The sequence below is a fragment of the Perca fluviatilis genome, chromosome 2, assembly GCF_010015445.1.
Source record: "Perca fluviatilis chromosome 2, GENO_Pfluv_1.0, whole genome shotgun sequence".
NCBI classification, from domain to species: Eukaryota; Metazoa; Chordata; class Actinopteri; order Perciformes; family Percidae; genus Perca; species Perca fluviatilis.
In genome coordinates, this window is record NC_053113.1 from 44,091,187 (window position 1) to 44,117,255 (window position 26,069).

Below are 26,069 nucleotides of genomic sequence, written 5' to 3' on the forward strand. Positions count from 1 at the left end.
GCTACTGTTAGTGTTTGTAATAATAATAATAATAAGCATAATAATACATTGTATTTAAAGCGCATTTCATGACACCCAAGGTCACAACACAAACAAAAAAGGACATTCAAATTATAGTCATCTTATAAAGGTGCTGAGGTTCACACCATGCCTTTTGATAATACCTAATTATAGTTTGAATGTTACATATCTAGTCTTGGCTAGATTGGCTGCTGTTATTTAATTTGAATGTCAAATCGTTGCATTTTTTTTAAAAACCTGTAAATAAACCTGTATATATAATTTCTATTCACATGGCTTTTTTGATACCTGGGAAACTAATACATGTGTTGTTTGTCATTCAATGATTTGAGTTTTTGATTATTTTTGATAACAATAGTAACAACAATAATAGGCCTATATTAGGGCGTAATCATTAATATTCGGGGCAGTTAGCCTACATAATATTTGATGGGGGGCGTTAGGGACCTGGATAATGGATAGGGGGGCGCTGGCACAAAAAAGGTTGAGAACCACTGTGCTACAATATGCAGCTGCCTGTCATCAGTGAAAAAGCTCTAAAAACCAACCGTTCACTACCTGCTAAGCAGCAAACAGCAGATAGCAGACATGAAAATCACTCACCTTTCGGCGAAATTCGCCGTTTTGAAACCAAAATAGGTGACCTACGTGAATCGTGTAGATTCGATGAGAACATGTTTAAGGGGGGGTGCTTCTGCAGCTCATGTTGAAGGAAGATACTGGACGGCAGCAGCAGTAAGAAAGTGCTTGCTAGTCATTAGATGCTAGTCACAAAGCTTCGGTCCGTGCACTCTGTCATACGAGTACGTTACCGGCAACTACCGCTACGACTGCGCCTTTACTGACCGACCGTGATACAAACAATATGTGTGTGCACGTTCATAGCGGAACATGATTTGTCATTAACGATGGCCACTGTGTAAAAGCTATCTGAAACCCAAACTGCCTTGATAAAGCTGTCTGTTTGGAATCAGCATCGCAGGTATTTAAACATAACAGCCTTGTCCCAGAGTTTAGACGTCTAGCTATATGAAAAGCTAAACAATAGACATTTTGAATAAATGTAAATAAAGCAGCTAATATCAACATGGAAAAAATCATGAATGTACTAATTCACTTTTTTGATGATGACCTGGCCAAAGTAGTAAAGTTTAGTTTTCACAATGATTCATTGTAGGATTATGATATTATTGCAATATGTAAATCCACATTGACTCTTTATTTAACATATGGTTGGAAGAAGTAAAAATTGATCCAAAACTTTTTAGTTTTTAAAAATTATGACTTTTATTATTGTGTAATGTCAGAAGGACTTTAACTGTTTTGCCAGTCAAATTAACTTTAATGAGTGCATATTGAAATATTACACTGTTGGTTGGCAAAAAATGCATCTCAAAATGCATCAGATTGATGCTTTAAAATATGGAATATTTAAAATGTTCTTCCGGGGGAGCATGCCCCCGGACCCCCCTAGAGGGGAAATATCCTTCTCACCTTTTTCACCCCTGACCGGTTTTCATGCCTGAGATAGACATAGTTAGACTGGCAGGTACACATAGTCGTCATTTAGCAGCTAAAGAGCCAGATATTTTAGACCAGGTCAGAGCTAAAATCTAAAATAAATAATAATAAATAAAGCTAATAAAGCTCTAATGAAGAGCTAACATGTACATTTGACTTTACATGGATGCAAATGTAGCTCTGTGTTTGCTGGATATGTAAAAAGGCCACTGTTTGCCATATTAACTAATACTATGTCAATGCCAGAAAATGCTATAACAATTATCTTAGGCCACCATAAAACTAAACATTGAAAACAATTTGATGTTGCTCTTGCATCTAATGTGATGCAATAATAAAACACACTATAGTAGATTTTAATGAAAAGTAATGACCTTAAAGAGACTTATTGTTTGAAATGTATTGTTATTACATTAGACATTACAAAATCACTGTCTAGTCACTGTTTGACTAGAACAAACACAGGATGGTACTCCATAATGGTATTCTGCCCTGTACAGTAGCATATGTTTTTTTTCTTGGCTCATTGCCATGCTAACAGGGTGAATCTGAATGTAAACAGATGGCCAGTTCATGTGTATCAGCATCAGTAAAATGACTATTATTAGTATGACTACAGTATCACTTAGGCTGAGCTTAAAGAGCTAAATAAATCATATTGCAGTGAAGTCATTTACTTTGTTTTTGGTCTGCCACATTTTTATATTTTTAAGTCATATTAGCCAACCAGTTAACACAGAACAGAATTATTTGGTACGTGGAAGTGGGTTTAGTTTTAATGTACTTACTTTCAGAATTATTCAGATAAAAATTAAAGAAACACAACACATTAAAAATATACAAGATATACATTTGCAGAAATTTTAACAAAAGCTTCATGATCAGGATTATTACCAACTTGCATAGGGACAAGATAACCAAACAAGATGATAAAATACTGCTACAGTCTTCTTATGACTCATAGCCTAGAAATGACACATTATGAAAACCATATAACCAAATTGAACATATCTGTTAACTTATGACACTATTAACCCATAACCCAACCACTGTAGCACTGATCAGTCTTCATACCCATCTTACTCTAGAACACCTTTCTAATGTGCCCTTAATTGCAAATTAAACTAGAAAGCACTCAGTGAAATCATACTTTAAGGCCTAGACTGCACATGTAGTAATAGTTTTAATGAATTGTAAAATTGATAAAATTCCTAAAAGTTACCTGGATTCAGATTCACACCAAAAATGAATCCTTTGCCCATAGTCTTAATTTCCACCCAAATTAATATCTGTTTTCAGATATCCTGCTAACAAATAGGCTGATGGAGGTTCATATTTCTAAAGGCCAACTAAATGATCTACAGTGAATCCACCTGTAATTGCTTTGCAGTTCCATAAGTCTTCATTTTGTGTAGTTCATTTCAATGTGTTTTGTCTTCTGACAAAGACTCTACTCATATGAGTAGTCGATTTCTATTTCCAGTATAAAGACCCTTACAGTCAGCAGTAGGTACAGGTTGGAGTTGAAAAGTGCTGAGCCTGGGGAAGATGGGGTGTGTGGCTGACAGTCCTGTTGCCAGTGGTTTCTGTTTTATGATGTATAATTCTCGTAAGCAAACATTTTGTAATACAATTTTTTTTTACTTATTGCATAAGCTTTACAAAACAGTCAGTTATGACTAACTAATCTGAAAGTCAGATATTGTGAAATTTGCTCTTAAGAAATGTTTTGAAAGTTTTGAATAGGGATGGGCATCGTTTGGATTTTAACGATTCTGATTCCAATTCCGATTCTTCCTTTCGATTCCGGTTCTTATCGATTCTCGATTCTGATTCTTTGAGTGGTGGAGTTGAAACGGGTTAGATGCTTATTTCACAAATAAGAGGAAAGTTTTATTTTGATTCATAGGTGGGTTGCAGTTTTACAGCTTTTACAATGCAAAATAAAGCCACACTAGAGCTCCGCTTACTGTGCTGCATGGCTGCAACACAACAAGCGCCTGGCTGCTACGGAAACCAAAACTTGCGCATATTAAATTTGGAACCTATGATCAGATTTGAAACCAAATCCTCCAAACGATTCCAATAAAGAAACGATTCCGATGGAATCGTAATTTTTGAAACGATTCCGATTAGGAATCGGTTCTCGATGCCCAACCCTAGTTTTGAAACCTGCTATATAAAATACAAAAGCGTGTAACCCCAGTGCCGAGGGTACTGACCCTTCTTTCTTTTCAACTGTACATGCTACATTACTCTGCAGATAGTAATTTAATGAGACAACAAATATTTGCACTCAAGTAGACTGACCCTAACTTCTATTTCAGATGAAACATGAGTCGGCCCGTTTTTCTAAGCAGATGTAGACAATGCAAGTGTTTGCATTTAGCCTGTGGTATTTACAGCTATCAGTCATAGCTAATCAGGACAATTCCTGATTCCTGTTACTTAGTTACGGTTTGTTCTCACCACCGCATAACCTTTCCATCACCTGCAAGATGAATACAAAGGTGCCTGCATGCGCCTTATTGTTATATTTTCTCTAGGAGCACTTTGCAGAGGTTGGGCAGGGCAGAGATGTTGGAAAATGAAGCATTTTAGATTCACACTCTTCAGGTTTGGGTGACATTTCCACATGGTGATAAAGAAAATACAGCAGGGTGTGAGAATCCCTGTAGTTTCCTGTCAGTCACAGTTGTTGCTGCCTAGAAACCAGGAAAGTGAATGCGTTGGGGGAGGGTTTGGGGCTTAAGTTGACTTATGGTTGCCCAAAGCCCTCATTCAGTTGTGCCAGAGAATTTTCCACAGCTCCAGATAAAGGGGGGGGATTTGCAGAATGGTCTTGACTGTGGTTTGCAACCTCCAAATTGTTGTATGTGTATAGCGGGTCCTCTTCTGTTTGTGAAGAGGTCGCTAAGACAGAGTTTTCAACAGTCTCTGGAACATCTTCTGTGCTTTTTATTTCTGAAACAACTACAGCAGTCCCATAGCTTTCTTGTACATCATTTCCATCTACCTCTTGACCAAATGTACTCCCTTGATGTTTATCGCCAAATGTAGTACCTTGTGTCATATCTTCTAACTTCTCATTTGTTTCTGGGAGCAAGGACAACCTTTTGGACAGTCTATGAGGCAGGAAGCTGGAAAGAGAAATCTGATTAGATGACCTCAGTGTTACCTGGCCATTGTCAGCGCCACCCTCAAGAAATGGTGAAGGACCGGCCCAGTCTCTAGTTGTTATTTGCTGCCTTTGAAGCATCTGTTTCTTTATATAGATGATCAGGAATCCTACCATCATTAATATCAGGGCTCCACCTATTAGCCCTGCCACTGCTTTACTGTGGTGTTTTTCCTTATTGGACTTTGCATTTTTTTCTGGAGCATCTTGTCTTTCCTTTGCCTTTGTGATGTGGCTGAATGGTGTCTTTGTTGTGGCAATTGTCATTTTGTATAAACGTACGGACTGCGTAGCATCCCCAACTGTGACTGGGCTTGTATTTGTAGATTTGTTTTCAACAGGCTTGGTAGATGTGGTTGTAGTAGAGATGAGGTTTGCAGACTGTGTTGGACGTTTAGGTGGATGTGAAGTTTTATCACTGGTTAACTGGTTTTGGGTCGAACTGCTTAGTATTGACGGTACCCTTGTAGTTGTGGTTGAGATGCTGCTGTGACTGGTTACAACCGTCGTTGCTGATGTTGTGACTTTAAATTGTATTTCTGTCGTGGACTTCATGCTTCCTTCATTTGTTGGAGTTGCTGCTGTTGAAATACCTGGTAAAACTGTCTTTGAAGGTGTTTTGAATTGTTGAACTGTTTGCAGTAAAGGTTTAGTGCTGAGTTTTGTAGCTTTTTCCTCTGTTAGATTTACATCAACTGTGATAGACAGGTCGATTTTACGACCTGAGACATCTAAGAGTGGATTTAAGCTGGATGCCTCCTGTGTCGTCAGCTGGTCGTGAGTGAATTTATTTCTTGCTACCTGCGGTCCAATCATCACAATAGTGAAGTCATTATTCTGGCCAGATGTCACTGCGCTGCTTGCTGTCAGTGGCAGCAGCCATATGTAAATTAAGCTTACAAAATCAATGGTCATTGTTTTCTTCAGTCTTCTGGCTGGTTGCTGTGTCTTTGGAGCTAGAACAGAAGAAGTTATTTAGTCAGAAATGCACAGCATATAATCTGAAGCAATGTGTTGTGAAATGTAACCTAGTATTGCATAATTTCTTTAAATGCAACTCTAAATAGGCATATGTTTCAAGGGTACAGGTTGTATTTAAAGCACTACAGTCAACAGTTGTATCTGACTTACATGTCCACTCATCTTTAGTTACATTTTACAATATTAAAATATCTAAAGTTTTCTGTTAAATCAAGAAATTAAGGTTTGACTTCCAGTTATGACGGCACGGTGAGCAAATGTGGATTTTCGTGCTCTGTTGCAAATCCTAAAACAAATACATTACATTACTTGTCATTTAGCTGATGCTTTTATCCAAAGCGACTTCCTATTAAGTGCTTTCAACCTTGAAGGCACAAACTTGAGACAGCAAGAAGTAAGTGCAAGTACATTAGCTTTAAATTAGCCAAAATTAGCCATTTTTTTAGGCTTTTTACACTTAAATAATCCCAATTGGTGTAAAAAAAACATCATAACTTAAAACAATAGTTGTAATACAAGTTAATATGCCGAGAAAAGTAACCAAGAACAAATATAAAACAGCTGGAGGACTCGCTAATGAAGAAAATTAGCTGGTGGCACCGAATTCAGACGAAGAAAATCACTGAAATCATGGACAACCCCTCCACAATAAACATCATTAAGGCTATACAGTCATTCTAACAAGATTTTCACTCTGACATCTCAGAGTGGAGGACATGGAGGGCAGAAGCCAGCACAATAACATCAGCATACTGGGTGTGCCTGAGAGGGAGGAGGACTCAGACCCCTGCTTTTACATGGAGAAGTGGATGGCTGACGTCAGCCTCATCTGACGAACATCTGATTTACATTAAATTTATTTTGTGTGGTCTACACTTGAGAGCAACATAATGCATGTTAAGTGCATGTTGTCTAACAGTGTGGTGGCCATTTTGTGCGTTTCACCATAAAACAGGAAGTTGTTGTAACTTGAATATACATTGTACAATCTGCCCTAAACTTAACATACATGATCAGAGTCCTAGCCTGAGGACATCTACATATTAATATTAACTCATAGTAATAGCGCCACCTTATAGTCAGCATAAAAGGACAAACATCATCCGATTTACTTGAAATTTTCATTGTGTGATCTACACTTAAAATTAAGGAACATAATGCATGTCTAATGCTGCTCCCTCTACTTTACCCACATTCCCTTGCATAAATTAATTCACGGCTGCTTCGACCGGCGACCCGCCAGCACCCCTGACATGCGGGGAGGTGCGAGGGCCAGTTCATCGCTGCTTGCAGCTTTAATTGTTTTTGTTTTTTTCTTGTTTTAACTTTATTAAACTTAAGTTTTTTGTGTTTACACTTCCCCTTTTTTTTTTTAGCTACAGCACTAATCCAAAGCATTCAAGATATTAGGTGGAACTAAGTCCACATTATTAATACAATTGATTATAATGTACTTACCAATGACTTCACACAGATAATCTCCGTAATCCGTTAGCTGTGTCGTTCCAAGATGTATTAAAAGTTAAATAGTTATAGGATATTATGTTGTTGCCTGTCTGACAGAATGTCCCTTGAATGAAAGCAGGAACTAGGGACATGCTGAAATGTTGACTCATTCTTGCCTCACTTACAGGAAGTATGAATTTTGAAACTGATGACAGTCATCTGCATTCTCAGTTTGCTGTGCTAAACATAGAAGTTCATGTTTCACACCAAAGCCTTACTACATTAAAACATGTCAAAACACTAAATTGTACAACATTTTACTGAATTAACATTTGTAGAATTGCTTTCCATGTGCCATAACTAGAGTTGCTCATACAGTGAGTGATATAGTGATAAGGTTGACTTTAGTGTCTGCTCAGCTGCACTAGACTAAGAGCCTACACGCTTTAGCTCATGCAGTTGAAGATTAACCTCAATTTAATTTGATCACACCCACAGTCTGAAGGCCAGCAGAGCGACCATTTAGCCTTCTTAGCTGTATTTCTTTGCTATCACAACCCCTCAAACCTAAACCATGCAACAGGTGTTTTTAGATAATTACATTTAGTCATGCACAGTCATCATGATAATTGATTTCAAACACAAGGCAATCCTTTTATTTAAAACCTGACATTTTAACAGGCTCTGTTTCATTTTTTTTTTTAACAGTAGTATTGGAGTCTGCAGTACAGGTAAAATATCACAGACAAAAGGAAAGTTTAACACCGATGTATACAACAAGGACTATTAGCAGACATTTCGACATGGTTATGGCAGCACTTAAGGTCCCTGGTGTCATATCTAGTCTTGGGATATCTTTGATGCTTTTAAAAGTGTGTTGATCTACCTTTTTGTCTGTTTATTAAATGTATTGTGTCCTCTCATTTATGTTGTAAAACCAGAAAATTTAGCCAAATTAAGCAGTCTTACAGTAAATATTAAATATGTAGGATAACATGTTAGATGTTTAAAAGTTATACTTTACTAAGTATCGTGAAAAATGTACACTTCACTCTTTATTAAAATATTTGTTTATTGTGTCTGATAATAAGCTGGCCAACAATACATCTTGACCAAAGACTTGGCCAGGAAGAATAGTGAAGTAGTACAGTCAGCAGCATTATTATTTGTATTATTATTATTATTATTATTATTATCATCATCATCACAAAAAATCAAATATTCTCATTATTTCAAGTATTTATAATTATTTAAAAAAATCCCCAGCTGCTCTAGCTGAGGTTTCTTCTATTTTTTTCCCCTTTTCTAAGGAGAGAGGGTGTCTGATGCTCCCTCTGGAGTCAAATGTTTGTGATAATGGGCTATATAAATTACATTGACTTGACTTAAATATTTTCTAGTCTTTTTATATGCTATTTTCTAGTAATTATTTTAACAAATTCCACTTGAAGCGTCATACGTCAAAATGGTATACACACTACTAGGACTGGGTATTGAAACACAATACTTTTTTGGTACTGAACAAAATGTCTATAGCACTGAATACAAATGTTGAGTACCCAAAACTGACATTGAATGCATTGTAAGATTTGTAAACCTCCTCATAGTTAGAAAAATTTATTATTTTTGCCAGATTTAAACTATATGGTACTAGATCTATACCATTTGAGAACTTTGGCTTTTTTTCTTGAGTGGTTTTTCTTAAACTGTATTTATATTTCTCAGTCAATCTTTTTTTGGTATGGGTACCATAACTAAGGTATTGTATCTGCACCAGTATACCAAATTTCAAACTATCTGTGAGGTAAAATGGATTGGAAAAGGAACATTAATAATACATGCCAATAAAAATGCCAAGTTAAACCACAACACAACAGTTGAACTAACTGGTTTGTGATACCTCCTTACACAACAAGGGGCATGTCCTCTAGATCCCTGGGAACCTCCAGACTGGAGTCCTTGGAGCTGGAGCTCTGCATCTGATAAGCCTTCCCTTCAGGATCAAAAGCCATTGTTGTAGCCCCTTCCTCAAGTCCTGCCCTAGCCTCCTCCCTTGTCTGTCGTATTTCAGCCTGTCCCTCTTTCTCCATCTTGCTGTCTTCTTTCACCTCCTCGAGCATGACACTGGCATCACACGGCCCAACCAGTCCTCCGACCTCCGGCCGGTCAATGCCCCAGTAGCCCGTACCGCTCACAAAGTCCATGTTGGACCGGGAGGTTCGTGGGGCATAAACACGGCCTTGAATGAGGCAGACCTGGCATGCCAATACCATGGTGGCAACTAGCAGGCAGAAAATCAGCCCCCCTGCTGAACCTATAGCAATCAGACCCATCTCTGTGTCAATCAAGCAATTGGCACGAGTGCCATTGGTGTCTGTATCAGGTGAGTTTGTGTGGCCAGTGGTAGTGAGGCTGGGCTCCACAGCAGGGGTTGAGCTGGTTCCTTGATCTTCTGTTTTGTGCGAATACGGCTGCATGGTTGATTGGTCTCGGTCGGCATCAGTAGGACAGAATGACAGCTGGTTGAGCAGGAGAAACAGACAGAGAGAAGTCCGGGTGCCTTCCATTGCGCTCTGAAATTAAGAGCAGAAATGTAGACTGCATCACTTACAACATGTGCCTTAACTATTTAAGGTGAATTTAAATGTACTGAATCGCTCTTACTTGTCTACATAAAGCCATTTCAAAAATTCAAACTAGCAAGTTGATTTTACAATTACGTTTGACCCTTGATGATTTAAGAAGTTTGACTTTAACTGTAAGTATGATCTTATATTGACAATACTTACGTAAAGTAGTCTTATGTGGAGGGATGGAGTGAGACACCTACTGCAGACGGACTCTTGAGATGCTCTGAACTTACTTCCTGACCCTTTCTCTGGGTCTTTTTCTGGTCTGGTTATTTCGGGGCCTCAAGTTGATACCACAGATGTTGAAGAGCTCTCACAAGAAAAGAGAGACAAAAAAAGATTTTTTTTTTTTTTATTGTATCTTTTAGGCTTTCATTAGTGTAGCACATTGTGCTATGAAGAATTTTAGTAAGGCTTATGTGTACACAACTAACCCCAAACACTTACTCTTTTACAAAAGGGCTGAATTTTTTTTTGAGCATGTCTGATTTTTTTTTTTATATCTTTTCCTTAGGTTCAAAACAGGCCAGATCAATGGTGACCTGCTCATCTACCATGTCCTCCTCACTCTCAAACCCTACTATGCTAAGCCCTACGAGATAGTAGTAGACTTAACACATGTAGGACCTAGCAACCGCTTCAAGACAGACTTCCTGTCCAAGTGGTTTGTGGTGTTTCCTGGCTTTGCCTATGAGAATGTAGCAGCTGTCTATGTCTACAACTGCAACACCTGGGTGAGGGAGTACACAAAGTACCATGAACGGCTACTGACAGGCCTGAAGGGCAGCAAGCGACTCCAGTTCATTGACTCTCCGGCTAAGCTGGCCGAGCACATCGAACCCGAGCAACAGAAATTACCTGCAGCCACGCTGACCCTGGAGGAAGACCTTAAAGTGTTCCATAATGCCCTCAAGCTGGCCCATAAAGACACCAAGGTCTCCATAAAGGTGAGAATGCAGCCAGAGCAGTGTGTACTAAAAGGTGTTTTTAGACTAAAAAGATTAGATTGGTAGGTTGGTTGTTACCATCATTAGAGAAATTCCTTGGGTTTCCTAAAACAATGTATTTTTTCTTGCTGATCAGGTGGGCTCGACAGCAGTTCAGGTGACTTCAGCCGAGCGGACCCGTGTCCTCGGCCAGCCTGTCTTCCTCAACGACGTCTACTATGCCTCAGAGATTGAGGAGATTTGCCTGGTGGATGAGAGCCAGTTCACCCTCACCATGGCCAACCAGGGCACACCACTCACATTTATGCACCAGGAGTGTGACACCATTGTCCAGTCCATTATCCATATACGGACACGCTGGGAGCTGTCGCAGCCTGACTCCATCCCACAACACACCAAGATTCGACCAAAAGATGTACCTGGCACTCTGCTCAACATCGCCCTGCTGAACCTGGGCAGTTCTGACCCCAGCCTCAGGTTAGTTCTGCAGGGCATTCAGAGTTAATCTAGCAGGACGTTTCAACCTGAAAAAATACAGAAACTCCACCAGCTTTGAAGTGATAGTTTGTTGATTTTAAACCAGCTCTATGTCACCTTTGTATGGGCAGTATGTTTAGATGAACGGCGTCATCTGGCGGATCTTGGCAGACCTCTGCTGCTCTGCTAGACGGGTAGCACTGGTGCCACACAACTATCATGACAAAGAGCTGGATTAAATCCGCAAAATATCTCTTTAATGAAAAAAATGAGCCTGTAAAAGAAAAGGTCAGATTCATGTATTTGAGACACCAAGGAGTTTTCTTTTTGTCAAACAGGTATTTTCTAATGTGGACTTTTCCTAGCTAGAGGAAGGGACAAACAAAAACGTAAAATCCATATTTTTTTCTAAACTGCAGCAAGAAGGTGCTCTCTTTTTTAGAGAAAGCTCATCTGTTTGGGGTCCTTTGCTTTTTTTATTAGGATTAGTAAGTACCAAAATTGTGAAACAACAATTAAGACACTTTTTGGGCTGCAAATGTAAAATTATTTTGTGTGGCTTTAGTTTAGATGTAAATTACACTACATGGAGAAGCTGTTATTTCAGCCACTGTTCTTTGCACTACTCTTGACAGGGCTGAACACTGACTTGTTGTTCATTCCACATCCAGGTCTGCAGCTTACAACCTATTGTGTGCTTTGACCTGCACCTTTAACCTGAAGATAGAGGGCCAGCTGCTGGAGACATCAGGCCTTTGCATCCCAGCAAACAATACCCTCTTCATAGTCTCCATTAGCAAGACTCTGGCTGCCAATGAGCCACATCTCACACTGGAGTTTCTGGAGGAGTGCATCTCAGGCTTCAGCAAATCCAGTTAGTCCACTTAACACATCTGTTGTTTTTGCTCTTTCTGAATCTAATACACATGTGCTTATCTGAGTTTCTGGACTTCTGCTACTCACTAAAAAGCATAAAGTTTGGTTTGCACATAACTGCCTTTTTACAAGGATGTGCAAATATGTTGTTGGGCTGGGCGATTCACTTACAAAATCAAATGGACTAAGATTTTAAAACAATGCAATTTAGCGGGGCCACACATTTTCATTGGCCAGTAAAGCAGCAAGAAAGTACACATTTTAACACAAATGAATTAAATGAAAAAAACTATGTTTATTCATTGTTTCCCTTGTAAACAAAAAAGAATGGCAATTTAACAGAACTTGAGGTATCAATAAGTTTTTTTTCCCTTAAAAAGCAGAAACATTTTGGTCACATCTGACCCAGTCACATCTCAAAGTGCATTAAAAAGAAAGGAGCTATCAGTGCACAGAACCAGTAGCAATAGTAGCGTCACTTTTCGTATACAAAAATAGCATCTGACCCAGGGACATCACAAACTACATGTAACAGAATAATCAAAGTTATCAGTGCACAATCCTATAAGTGCTTACAGCAATTAACACATGCATTCTTCTCCTACTACACATGCACACTAGGGTCGGGTACTGAACTCTGTACTTTTTTGGGTATCGATCGAATTACGTCTGTACTACCGTGGAGCAATTCATGCTAAATCAAACAGTGCTTAATTTCGGTACCTGGGAGTGTGTAAGTGCAAGTTTATCTGTCCTCTCTGCATGTTGACAGAGAGTGGGGCTCAGTTCTAACACACATAGCTGACAGAATCTCCAGGGCTGCGGAGACGTCCGATCAATGGCCATTGTTGTGCAGAAAATCTCCCAGCTGCCCAGAATTATCTCCCCCCCCCTTCACTTTTTGTAATCTTAACTAGTCGTTTGTTGCCTAAACTTAGCTGTCGCTGCTGCAGGACAGTCACCGTTTGCCAGCAAAATTTAACAGCTAACCGTGAAAGGGTATAGAGTTCCGGCACGAACACCAGTAATGTTAATGGAGATGGCCGCTGTTATGACTCAAGTGCCTAGGGTTTGATGTGGTCTGTTTCCTAACGTATCATTAAACTGCCATTACCATTGTTGGCACCCGGCGCTGGAGTTTGTGCTGGCTGGGTTCGGATTGCTGTAAAGTTAATGATAGTGGCTGGCTGCTAGCTGGCTGGGTGTTAATGTTGACTATGTGTCCCGTGGCTGTTGTTTTTCTCTCATCCCGACTGAAGTCTCTTAGTGCCGGGGAAATGAGGCAGACAGATTGGGGTGTGCTAGCTGGCTAAATTAGCATTAGATTAGTCGTCTATCTATTTGCGTGACAAACTTAATAGTGGGTTAGCCCAGTGCTGTTAACCGTGGTCAAAACAATCACACTGAAAATAACTTTAGACATAAATAAACAAATTTCTGGCGGCGGTGCAAATGACTCAAAAATGCACGACACATGACACCTCTTCCTAACTGGATGCAATACGAACAAGCGAATGTCAGATTGTTTTCAGTGTTTCTCAACAATGTCCTAACCTGCTCCGTATGTCAGTCAGACAGACAGAGAAAGAGAGAGATAATTTAATCATTATTTGCACAGAGATGGAACGAAAAGTAAGTAGGGAGATCGGACTATCTGGTAAATTATGTCTATTATTGTGTTGATGGAGCAGCTCCAATGTTAGCGTAGCCCTGATCGATCCGAACTTCATTCAGAAAACAAGCATTTTAAAAGTTGTCTTGCGGACAGACCTGGCAAAGTATGAATTCAGACTTTTTACAAATCATCATTATGTTTTCGGCATACTTTTTATCCGTGTATTGCAATATAAAAAATTCTAAATCTTTAACATTATTATTATTAAGTCATCTAGACCAGTGGTTCTCAAACTGTTTACACCACGTACCACTTTAGAAAAATATTAGTACCACCATTATGGCCTACGGTAAAATAGAGTAGCATAGGCCTACCCTATTCAGCTATGGACAGTTCACGCACGAGGCAGGTTTATTCCTAAAAACAATATTTATGGTTGATAGCCCTCCCTCTCCAACTGAATCCAAATTTGAGGTAACTCGGGTCATATCTCCTTACTATTTTGCATCGTTAGCTAGCAGGTGATGTGAAGACTTCAGGTAGCGACTAGCACTTGTGCTCGTTGACTATAGTTTCAACAGCTCAAAAAATTCTCATCCGCTAAAACACCACTACCTACTCAACTGGCAAACACACTTTCTCTGACTAAAATTATGGCAACAACCGCTAAAAACACCACTACATCACCATCCTCTCTACCCTACTGACAGACACACTTCCTCAGCTTAAAATCAAGGAAACAACCACTAAAAACAGCGCAAACTCACGGTCCTCTCTACCAATTTACAACCACCTTCAATTGGCTTAAAATTACTCCTTTTGTTGGCTACGGCCAATTGTTTTGCGAGTAACTAACTTGAGTAACGTTACTCTATAAAATTCAATGTTAGTATACAAATGTTGAAATGACTAAAAATGCCCATCCCTAGTAGCCGTGATAAATTAGCCTGAAGTTAATGCTTACCTGTTCAGGAGAAAATTGACCAACTCAGCGTCCTTTTGGGCTCTAAGCTGTCTCTATCTTTCAAATACATCTCAAATATTTACCCGGGGTTCGTTACGTCTCTGGTCATGCAACTGTAAGAAACATGCAGGTTTTTTAGGTAAAATCTATCTCCATTGATCCCGTTGTTTGTTTGCTGCCTCCATGGCTGTACTAGGCGCTATAGCGGAGTTTGTGTTTTTACAGACTATCTGGCAACCTGGCCCGGCTGTCAGAATGGGCAGTTGATACCAACACACAGGCCAAAACACAAACAGACATTCTGTTACGGAACTAAAATTTCAAAGGAGAAAATACTGGCTTTAGCATTGTTGTCAGAAAACATAGTATTTCAGCTTACCTTAATATCTGATGACATATTGTGGTAATTTTTTTATTGAATACAGTAAATATTAAATATTGCACCTTTAAGTATTATTATTGGAAATGTAGTGTAGTATTTCTATATTTTTTAAGTTTTAAAATTAATTTATTTCCATTTTTTTAAATATATCAGAGATTCTATCCGTGTACCACTAGAGGGAGCTCACGTACCACCAGTGGTATTTGTACCACTGTTTGAGAACCAGTGATCTAGACTAACGTTTACTTCCTGAAGAAAGCAGTGAAATTCATCATGCTTTTAACTCCTTTAGATTATGTTATTAATAATTCCAGACACAACGCTGTTTGATTTTCCGACGTATCTGTAACTTCCACAACAGGTACAAAGCTGCAAAAGTGGTTATTTCGGCCATATTGATGACAGAAAGAAACATTTTTGGTGACTACAGCTTTTTTTTTCTTTTTCTTTTAAGATAATTTTTTGGGCATTTTAGGCCTTTATTTTTATAGGACGGCTGAAGACATGAAATGGGGGAGAGAGGTGGAATGACATGCAGCAAAGGGCCGCAGGTCAGAGTCGAACCCGTGGCCGCTGCGTCGAGGAGTAAACCTCTACATATGGGCGCACGCTCTACAAGGTGTGTTTGAGGCAGTGTGAGAGTCCTGTACAGTAAACGGAAAACCTCACTGCCTCTATCGCTACCACAAGAACATCACGAAAGTCAAGCACTTAACTGCCCAGGAGTTGGTCTAACAGCTCACTTTTTTCCTGCAACAACAAAGAAGAAATGTTGAGATCTATAAACCATCTGACGGGAAAAAAAATAATTGTGAAATATAAAGTCTTTAAAAAAGTTAAAGTTGTTGTCCATAAGATTTGAGTTGAGGTTGTTTCTAGTGGCAGCTTTGGCAGTAAGATGTAATTGCAGGCGAGTGAGGCAAGTGAGGTGTCAACTGAATGACGTCGGCACCATGCCTTCACATGCTCCAGTCCACACAGATAGCAGTTTAGTCTAAGATGAGCTAAGACATCCATGAAGATGCAAGCTGTGTGGGGACACAAGCAGTGGTGGAGATGATAGAGGCAGCGGTTAGCTTACATGGCTAACACAGTCAACAGTGCTAACACAATAACACATATTATTATCAGGATTATTCATCGAGGCTATCGGGGAGGTGTGATGTTTACCGTGTTAGCACGTAGTTTTAGCATTCAAACAAGTGGAGCCGTTAGCCAGTGCACGCCCAGCCCGGGTAAAGTTAGTGCTGACCGACAGTGGGCATCTAACTAATGTTAAATTACATTACATGTCATTTAGCTGACGCTTTTATCCAAAGCAACTTACAATTGCTATATATGTCAGAGGCCGCACGCCTCTGGAGCAACTATGAGTTAAGTGTCTTGCTCAGGGACACATTGGTTGATGTATCGCAGTGGGAATTGAACCCAGGTCTCCCACACCAAAGGCATGTGTTATATCCACTGCACCATCAACAGCCACAATAATGTGACACAAACACCCTACTAGCCACTCTGGCAGAATGTGAAATAACCTTAGCTGATGAAGTGGAGGCCGAGGAAGAGTGGGCTGCACCGCTTTCCCCTTATTCGCAGAGTATGGCACTCACATTGCTAATATTATTAGCTGACACAACATGGCTAACTGTGCTAACATTGAACCAATCTGAGCATTAGAAAGTGCATGGAAGAAAAACTCTTGAGCCCATACAAAATGTATGCCCTTTCTTGATAAAATAAAGGGACTGTTGTTGGTGGTGCTGCCTTCTCCTGTAGGTAACGTTGCGGCACGGCACATGCCGGCCCAAAGCCCAAGGTAGTTAATGAGCAGTAAGCAGCCGGGATGGCAAGTGACGGTGATCCCCGAAGCTCTTGGCGGAGTAGCAGAGCTGCCAAACCCGCTGGCGGTGCCTTGACTGCTGCTGCTACTGGCTGAGAGCCTTTACAGCCTGGCTGTCATTTCCTGAATGTTAGTCCTGAAAAGCGACTCAATGGAGAGAGGGTGGTTCATTACATGGAGGACAGACCGGATATTAGTTTATTTTTCTTTGGACTCGAAGTTGAATGGTGTGTTGGTCCGCCATTGTGAGTCAGCCTTAATGAAATGTAGGCACCCGGCCCAGTTAACATACCACTTCTTTGCATCTTTCCGAATACAATAAAACGCAGCATAACCGCAATAACTCACTATTTGATAGATAGGAACTTAACAGACAATTAACTAGATAAAAATCTTACGGACAATAACTTTAAAATGTTTTTTATGTGCAAAAAATGCAATTGTTAGCAGAATTTCAATTGTTCAAAATATTCAATAAATAACAATAAAATTAAAAAAAATCCTGTCTAACAGTTGAGCATATTTATAGTACAAATCTTGTCAGTGAGCAAAAAAATAATACATCTTTGTTCATTCATCGTAATCGAGGTAAAATGTTAAATTAATCATGATTTTGATTTAAATTTGCACAGGGCAGTTTAGGACATCTTCATTGAGAAATTCACTTTTAATAGATGACAGTTCTTTTGATTTGGTTGATTATGATGGACTGGATTTTGTCACGACACGAACATAATAAACTTATATAAAAATTGGTAATATGTGTTCTATTGGTCATACTTAGTAATGAGTGTGTTCAATGGGATCCCACATTTCCCATCATAGCAACCAATAGCATAATGTTGCTAGACCATCCCTGCCAGGTAAATACCCTTGCCTTTCAACTCCACACTCCCAGTTTGTAGTAAATGTGTAGTCTTCCTGATGACAGCATCAGGGTTATTTCCGCAGACTTGACAAAGCTCCTCCAGAGCTACATAAGACATACATTCATTTTCACAGACTGGGTGAGTACTCTTCATTCTAAGTAAAGTGATCTTCATGTGGAAAAAGGGTGAGTCCCCCTTTAAGTAAAGATGGTGTTTTTTTTTACAATAAACAATTAACTTGGCTGGACCTTGTATTAAAGGTCCCATGACATGGTGCTCTTTGGATGCTTTTATATAGACTAAGGTCTATATAGAAGAAATTCAGCCTTGGTGCAGAATTACAGCCACTAGAGCCAGTCCCACAATTAGCTTTCCTTAGTATGAGCAGTTTCTCTGTCTGTAGCTATTTAGGAGGAGAGAGGGGGGGACAAGGTGGAGAGTGGGGGTGTGGCCTTGACCAACTGCCACTTTGCTCGTTTGAAAGCCATGATGCCTCTCTCTCATGGGTGGGCCAAATTCTCTGGGTGGGCAAAGCAGAGAAAGGGGAGGTAACCTTTCAAGATTCCAGTTTTACACCTATTGCCATTTCTAGCCACTGGGGGACCATTGGCAGGCTGGGGGAATGCATATTCATGTTAAAAACCTCAAAGTCCCATGCCATGGGACCTTTAAAAACTAAGCGTATTGTATTGAGCGTTGTTTTTTCTATTACAGGTATTGAGCTAAAGCATCTCTGTCTGGAGTACATGACACCCTGGTTGCTCAACCTAGTTCGCTTCTGTAAGCACAACGATGACGCCAAACGCCAGCGTGTCACCGCCATTTTGGACAAACTCATTACCATGACGATCAATGAAAAGCAGATGTATCCCTCTATCCAGGCCAAGATCTGGGGCAGCCTGGGCCAGGTGAGTCTATCACACTAACCGCCTGATTCACTTCAAATAAATTTTCAATTACATTTTATTTATAGTGTCAAATCATAAAAGAAGTTATTTCAGGACACTTTCAAGATAGAGTAGGTCTAGACCACACTAATTTGCAGAGACCCAACAATTCAACCAAGGACATGCATTTAGTGCGATATCTCAAAAGTAAAGATGTTGTGGATTTGACCTCTAACTTTCTCACTGTGCCCTCAGATAACAGACCTGCTGGATGTTGTGTTGGACAGCTTTATTAAGACCAGTGCCACGGGAGGCCTGGGCTCCATCAAAGCAGAGGTCATGGCTGATACTGCAGTGGCTCTGGCTTCAGGGAATGTCAAACTGGTCTCCAGCAAGGTGAGCTAATACATTCTGGAATGGTGTCTGCAGAGCACATAGACAGATTTTCTTGTCAAATAAAATTGGTAGCAGTGGATCATTAGAAACCTGCCAACCTTTGACGAAGGGAAGCCAAATAAATGTTAGATGATGAGGCGGCAATTTGGACCAGAGTTACGAAATTGATAAAAAAGTAAGCCAGAGCTTGCTTGCTTTGTTTTGGCGCTGTCGTGAAGAGCGAAGTGAAAAGGCAATAGAAATGCTGGAGTGCCGGAGTAGTTCCGGATCGTTCCGGCCCACTTTACCCCACGGTTCAATGATTATGAATGCAGCTTTGCAGTTAATCGGAGTACCTTAGTGGAGGTAGCCTATGTGTGGATGTGGACATGAGTTGATTGACTAACAATATTCTCACTTCAAATGCAATAGTGTGCTGGTTATCTGGTTTACCATGGGCGTTGTCAACTGTGACTGGGGTCATCCCGCATTACCGAAACTAATCAGCATGTACAAAGAGTTGCAAATAAAGGGGTTGGGTTTGTGCTGTTCCTGTGGAATGTTAACTGTGAAATGTATTTACCTGTATATTTCACTTACTTTAGATGTTTCAAACGGTAATTTGTTTTTTATTAGAATGATTTAAAAGAAAACTATTTGAGGTTTCTGTCAATGCTGATATGATGTTTATACATGCATCTGGGTTTAAGATAAAACTGAGGGGAGCGGGCGACCTCTAGCACATCCGGTAGACTGCCCCATGTAGGCTGAGTCATTGGTAGTGTTAATTAAGGCATGGATACCCGACCCGAGGCCGACGGGTCCCGATGGTACCCGATGGGCCGGGCCGGGTTCGGACAGATATTTAGAAATTATGGTCGGGTCGGGCTCTGTCACATCAGCGCGATAAGGCATTTGTTGTAAAATGGTGCTGCGGCTCCTGAGAGCTCTGTGTGTGTGTGTGTGTGTGTGTGTGTGTGTGTGTGTGTGTGTGTGTGTGTGTGTGTGTGTGGGCAGAAGAGAGATAGAGAAAGAGGAAGCAGACGTGTTGTAGATGCAACCGGAGCAGAGTTAGTGGTTATTCATGTTATAACGTCGGCCCTGGAGGTAATGAGTCTCCCCTGGTTTTCTGATCACGGTCGGAAACGAAGCGATCAGGAAAGGTTAACCCATTGAACATGTTAACAGCTTATTAACGTGCTCTTGTTGCCCCGTGTGCACTGATGACATTTCCGAATGCCTTCCTACAGTTGCTTAACAAAAGCAGGCTTTCCACACAAACAAACGTAGCCTACATGTGTCATTAGTATGAGGAAAAAAAATGAGATTTTAACTGTGTCGGGCTCGGACACAAATTTCTTAATACCTGTTGGGCTCGGGCCGGGTTCGGTCACGGCTCTGTCGGATGCGGGCCGGCCTCAGACAGAAAAATTCGGCCCGATCCGGACTCCAGTGTTTATTTCGTCAGACGAGACGAGAGACTAAATATGTTCGTCAACGACCTTCCATGACGAAGACGAGACGATGACGAGACTGCGCCAATGTCCAAAAACGCTGACTAAGACTAAATTAACATGCATTATTGTTGACGAAAAAAGATGAGACTAAAATGTTTTGCATAAAATTAAAACTAAGATAAAATCTCTCTTCATTTTCGTCTACAATCTTCATCATGAGATAGAATATTCAGCTGTTACTAGGGTTGGGTTGAGACCCGGTGCTACGGAACCGACAGGCCTTGGCTGTGTGTCATCCTCTCTCTCTCTTTCTCTCTCTCTCTCTCTCTCTCTCTCTCTCTCTCTCTCTCTCTCTCTCTCTCTGCCCTTTCCTGTGTATCTACTATCACTATAATATTGAAAAAAAGAGATGAAACTAGGAAAGAGGGTATTTGTTAATTAGTTATAATCTTACATTATTATAGATAGCCAAATAATGGCCTGTATGAGAATTTACATTTTATTACAAGTTCAACTCTGTAATCTTAGATTTTTAAGAGCTAAATGAGCTCTCCAAATAAAAAATACTCCTTGGAGAAATGTCACAACCTGTTGTATTGTATTTCGATGCTTTGGCAACATTGTTATTGAAACTTTAATGCCAATAAAGCCCCATTGAATTGTGAAAGAGAGAGAGAGTGCACAGCAGTGGTTGAGCGAGCTAAAGAATAGGAATGAATTAAAAAAAGGTTATCGATATTAGCAGTAAGTCAGAGAAATAAAAAGTTATTTTCGCTATTTTATCACTACTAGAAATGCAACTGTAGAAAGTATCACTATCCTCATTCATTTGAGGTGTGATTTTGGAACAGAAGTACAGAGAGTCATTGCTGTGTAGATGATACGCCATCTCTTCTGGTCGCATTGGTGTATACTGGTAGGTTTCAGAACATTGCAGACCGGTGCATTGCAAGCAGTTGCAAGTTTCAAGTTTCAAGATTTTTGGACTGAACTGGGCTTTAAACAGACCACACCTAGGTTGCAGCCCAGGCTCAAATGTTGGTCTTAAGGAGCTGCAGTGTTTATTCGTGGATAAAAATTAAACCTACTCTACATTTACTACCACCTCCCAACTTTACTGTTGATTTCTTCTCTGCTCTCTTCGGTGCATCAATGTTAATATCTCTGCTGGAAACTGAAAGTAAAACTTAAGTTTGACATTGTTTCTTTGCGCTACTTTCAGATGGTTGTATTTTAAGTAGAATTTTTGTTTCTTCATAATGTGTACTTTCTGTTATTTAAATAGTTTATCAGTAGACAGCAAAGGCAGTTGACTGTGCTCACAGATTCATTTTTAGAATCCTTAGATAGGTTGTCTTCTTGTTGTCTTGTATTCTCGACAACCACTGCATGTAAGTGTTTGGTCAGCTCCGTCTGTGCTCAATCTTAAAAAAAATCACACACGCACATCTGTACTTGATAATACTTTTGGGTACTCTGCTGGTAATGCAAACTGAGGTCCTTTTTTGTTTTTGGTTGCTTCTACTTTAAATGTTGCTGTTTAACAAAGCTGTGTCCAAATCATGTCAAACCAAGTCAGTTGACACAATGCTACACAATATAATCAGTGTTTGTTGAACTAAAAGGATGGAATTTCACTGCCAGCCATTCCTTAAATGTAGCAGAGAGAAGTGGTTGAGGAAGAAAAAGACTAAGCAGCAACAATCACATGATATCCTGGTTCTGGTCAAAAAGAAATGCACTTGGACATAATGCAGTGGACATGCATCTTCTGATATCTTTTGACTTTTTGCAATGTACCCAAAGCTTCTTAAGTTAAAGACAGTATATCTTTGCCCCTTTTTTCATCTCAAAGAATGCTTCATTTACACGTTCAAATTGTACAAATCATCTTCAGACACCCCCCTTCACAGGTTTAGTTTCACATCTCAAATTTTTCATCCCACTTCAGTTGCAGGCCTGCGTACAAATACCACCATTCTCAGCTACCCAGGCCACTAAAGTTTAGCACATTTTAGACAACATACTTATCTTGATGTTACATAATATTTTTCCAGATTGTTAAAGTTAGAATATGTGTTGTAATCTATAACATTAATACAAATTTGGTGTATTACAGCATTGGCATGTCTGTATTATTATAGTTGAAGTGACAGATACATTAATGAATTAATTTGTTAAAGGTTTAGTTTTCCTACCACTTTGATACTGATGTGAGAAATCAGCAATAAATGTTATAATTACGTACTTACTAATAGAAGAAATTAATCCAATGCCGTAAATCACCCTTGACTTAGAGTTTTCAAAGAGACAAACTTATTGAGTCACTATCCATCTGTTGTGTGCTCTGGATCCAAATTCGGCCTGCTATTCAGAAAAACAAACACAACATCCACTGGCAGACACAATAGAAAAGCCAGGCACTGGCTCCTATTATGGCAGAAACCAGCACTGCACTGAATAGTGGCCATTGTGAAGATTGTTGACGAAGAAAAGCCAGTCAGTGTTTATGTTGAAGTGCTGCTCCCCTAAGTGATTTTGTTTTGTTTTCCCAAAGTGTTTTACTGAATTTAACACTAGCACGGCCAGAGACTTTAGGTATAGTGGCCGAGACGGTTCAACACAAATACAAAAGCCACAACACAAACACAAAAGCTTTCTTTTTAGATCAACGTTTTTTTATATGCAGACATACAGAACAGAGAAACACAAACTGAAGAAGAATAGAAACCCTCACCCACCCCCACCCTCTGAGGAAAATAAAACAAATAAACAAACAGAAATCACACCTTGCCTAGTCACTCTCCTCTAGTTCTTCTGGCGCTGAGGTCATTAGGTCTGATATTTGTGCTGCTGCGCTTTTCCATAGGTTGATAGTTGATGATTTAGCTTTGTTAATCCTTTCTGTTGAGAGCTCAAGCATAACTATGTCTAGAAAATACGCTAACCTTGTTTTATACAAAGCGAGTGGGGGGGAGCCAGCGTTGAGCTATCATTTTCTTGGTTGAGCCGGCTAGCCAAATTTTCCTCTGTCTCCCAAGCAGTTGTAATTTACAGTCGTCATTAAGTAACAAAACAATCGGGTCAGTAAGGAATTCTACATCCTATCACATCAGATACTATTATATATTTTTTTAGATTATTTTTGGGGTCTTTTCCCTTTATTCGATTGTGACAGTGGATAGACAGGAAAGAGGGAGAGAAAGAGAGGGGATGACACGCAGCAAAGGGCCACAGGTCGGATTCAAACCTGGGCTGCAAAGGACTCAGCCTACATGGGGCGCACGCTCTACTGGGCGAGCTGGAAGCCGCCCCCACATCAGATATTATTGATGTTTTATTCCAGAACTTGTGCACCTGTTCACACTCCCAGACCATATGCAGGAAAGTTCCAGTTTGTTCAGGTTGACAGAACGTGCAATAGGGAGTTGGAATGACTTTAGAGACGTATCTCTTCTGGGGAGTCCAATGTGTCCTATTACTTATGTTGAAGTGGATATACTGGTGATTTGGGTTCTTGGAACAGTGGGAAATGTCCCAAACTGTCTCCCAATTAATTACGTTATTTAATACGTAATTACGTTGGTCAATAAAGCGTTCTAAGTGGAGTGCCAAGACTTTGGAATAAAGCTTAATATCAGTTCCAATGAGGCTGATTGCTCTGTAATTTGAGCACTCCGTAAGATCTTTGCCCATTTTGGGTATAACAGAAATTAGTGCAGTGTTGTTTTTTTGGTGAAAAGTACCCTTCTCTATGGCTGAAGTTAAAGCTTGTAAAATGGTAGGTCCTAATATGTCAAAATACTGTAGTTCTGATGGAATTCCATCCAACCCTGGCGTTTTCCCTTTTTTTCCCCTGTTTTTAATGTTGATTTAAGTTCCTCTAACGTTATAGGTTGACCTAGTTCTTCTGCCTCCTCTGGGTCAAGAAGAGGCAGGTTTAGTTCTTGAAGAAACTTCTGGCACTGTGTCGGATCTGGGTTGATGCTGTTGATAGTAGCTCTGGATTCGCTTTGTTTTAATTTCAGAGCAAGCAATTTGCTTGGTTTGCAGCTATTAAAATAGTAATTTTGCCTCACTCTGTGCATTATGAACTCGGCTCTCCTTAGCAGATCATTTAGCTCTGTTCAACTTGTTACTAGAAGAGTGTGTGTAGATTTAGAAAAAACAAGTCTTGCTCCAGCACCAGCCGCGTAGTTCCCCCGCCATCTTCTGGTTCCGTTGTTGGCAACAGGCCGTGGTGCGGAGCGGCTCGTGTGGGTGTCACGTCGTCCTCCATATCCACCTCCCGATAGAAGACGCCCGCATCTGTGGCTGTAGTGGAGGTGAACTCTCTCCCTCCGTGGGTCGTTCTCAGGGTGGCCGGGTAGATAAGTGAGTTTGAGGTGCCTTTAGCATGTAGCTTGTGTTGTGTCTCTTCAAGCTCCCGAGGCCGTTGGATCGTGAAAGTGCTGCAGTCCGGTTGCATCGCATCACGTACCATAATTTCCTGCATCTCAGGCTCTGCCCCGTTGTGTTGCGGCAAGGCAATCATTTCTGTTAGCACTGTCTTCACTGCGTTGTAGATCACTGATTCAAGCACACTTTGTTGCTTTTCCAAGACCCGAGTGATAAAGTCCTCCATGTTCGAGACTGCGCTAGCATCAGTAGCTATGTTAGCCGCCGCCATGTTAGAAAATTTCTCTGTCCGAGTAGATAGTTTAGACGATAACAAGACCTGTTGTTCCGCGCCTGCAGGCGTTTCACTGAGTCATTGTGATAACAGAAACTATTTGGCATTGAAGAAAAAGGAATAGACCTGGTTTTTCAATGAAATGCGGAGGTGGGTAGGCTGCTCTAGCTTTCTGCATAGCGCTTGCTGGTCACGTCAGTCTCCACAAACACAAAAGCTTAAACACAAACGCAAAAGCTACAACACGAATGCAAAGCTACAACACAAATACAAAAGCCTATTTATTACTTATTTTATTTTCCAGTAGTAAGCACGAAGCAAGGTCATGGTTAAATTCTGGGTTTATTTCATTCAGATCAATCGTGTACGACCGTGAACATAGATCGTGTATGTGTGTATGTATGACATATTACACCCCTAACACTGTAATAGGCAGCATATTGAAGGTAACACAATTAGCATTCACTTTAAACATCTGTTTACCGTAACCATACCCCACACACACACACTTTCCAAACCAACCGTATCAAGGGAATTTGCTGCTGGGAGCTGATCAATAACCAGATAAATACGGTTAACAAGTTACAAGCACGTAACAGTGGGATATAATATTTGTGTGATTTAAACAGCTTCACTTAACGTAACAAAAGAACTTTCCTCCTCGGCTCAATTTGTCAACAACACACTCACTTCTGTTGTCGCTTATGTATTTGTGTTGTAGCTTTTGCATTAGTGTTGTAGCTTTTATGTTTGTGTTGTAGCTTTTGTGTTAGTGTTGTAAATTTTGTCTTTGTGTTGAACCGTCTCGGCCACCGTATTTAGGGGTACTATAACCGCAAGAGCCTGTATCCTTTTGTTTGGCTGATGGGCCATTAACGCGTTCTCCTTCTCCATCTCTATAGCGCTACATACATACAGCAAGTAAAATTTA

The 26,069-nt window shown here is 40.2% G+C and overlaps 3 protein-coding genes across 10 annotated transcripts in view; 1 reads left to right on the forward strand and 2 right to left on the reverse strand.

The window, feature by feature from the left end:
• The window catches only part of nf1a (neurofibromin 1a), a 393,989-nt gene that overhangs the window by 264,618 nt on the left and 103,302 nt on the right, over nucleotides 1-26,069 (forward strand). For all 7 annotated transcript variants that reach the window (XM_039824923.1, XM_039824958.1, XM_039824930.1 and 4 more), the window contains 5 exons: nucleotides 10,292-10,724; nucleotides 10,861-11,201; nucleotides 11,873-12,075; nucleotides 18,462-18,655; nucleotides 18,890-19,030. In XM_039824923.1, coding sequence (XP_039680857.1) covers nucleotides 10,292-10,724; nucleotides 10,861-11,201; nucleotides 11,873-12,075; nucleotides 18,462-18,655; nucleotides 18,890-19,030 — 1,312 coding nt within the window. The remainder of the gene's footprint in view (nucleotides 1-10,291; nucleotides 10,725-10,860; nucleotides 11,202-11,872; nucleotides 12,076-18,461; nucleotides 18,656-18,889; nucleotides 19,031-26,069) is intronic.
• On the reverse strand, nucleotides 3,662-7,287 carry LOC120574562 (cell-surface associated glycoprotein DFI1). The gene is made up of 2 exons (XM_039824969.1): nucleotides 7,160-7,287; nucleotides 3,662-5,676 (listed from the first exon to the last, which is right to left on the reverse strand). Exon 2 carries the CDS (start codon nucleotides 5,633-5,635, stop codon nucleotides 4,301-4,303), a length of 1,335 nt encoding a protein of 444 aa, XP_039680903.1. The 5' UTR covers nucleotides 5,636-5,676; nucleotides 7,160-7,287; the 3' UTR covers nucleotides 3,662-4,300.
• LOC120574575 lies at nucleotides 7,777-22,885 on the reverse strand. Of its 2 annotated transcripts, none has more exons than XM_039824994.1 (3): nucleotides 22,719-22,885; nucleotides 9,937-10,089; nucleotides 7,777-9,720 (listed from the first exon to the last, which is right to left on the reverse strand). In XM_039824994.1, the coding sequence occupies exon 3, from the start codon at nucleotides 9,712-9,714 to the stop codon at nucleotides 9,052-9,054; it is 663 nt and encodes a 220-aa protein (XP_039680928.1). In that variant the 5' UTR covers nucleotides 9,715-9,720; nucleotides 9,937-10,089; nucleotides 22,719-22,885; the 3' UTR covers nucleotides 7,777-9,051. The 2 variants fall into 2 exon arrangements, with proteins under 2 accessions (XP_039680928.1, XP_039680936.1); XM_039825002.1 differs by having other exon boundaries at nucleotides 9,937-10,087; nucleotides 22,715-22,885.

Excerpts from the sequence above, each read along its gene's own strand:
- LOC120574575 (XM_039824994.1), bottom strand. The coding sequence starts at position 9,714 with ATGGAAGGCACCCGGACTTCTCTCTGTCTGTTTCTCCTGCTCAACCAG.
- LOC120574562 (XM_039824969.1), bottom strand. The coding sequence starts at position 5,635 with ATGACCATTGATTTTGTAAGCTTAATTTACATATGGCTGCTGCCACTG.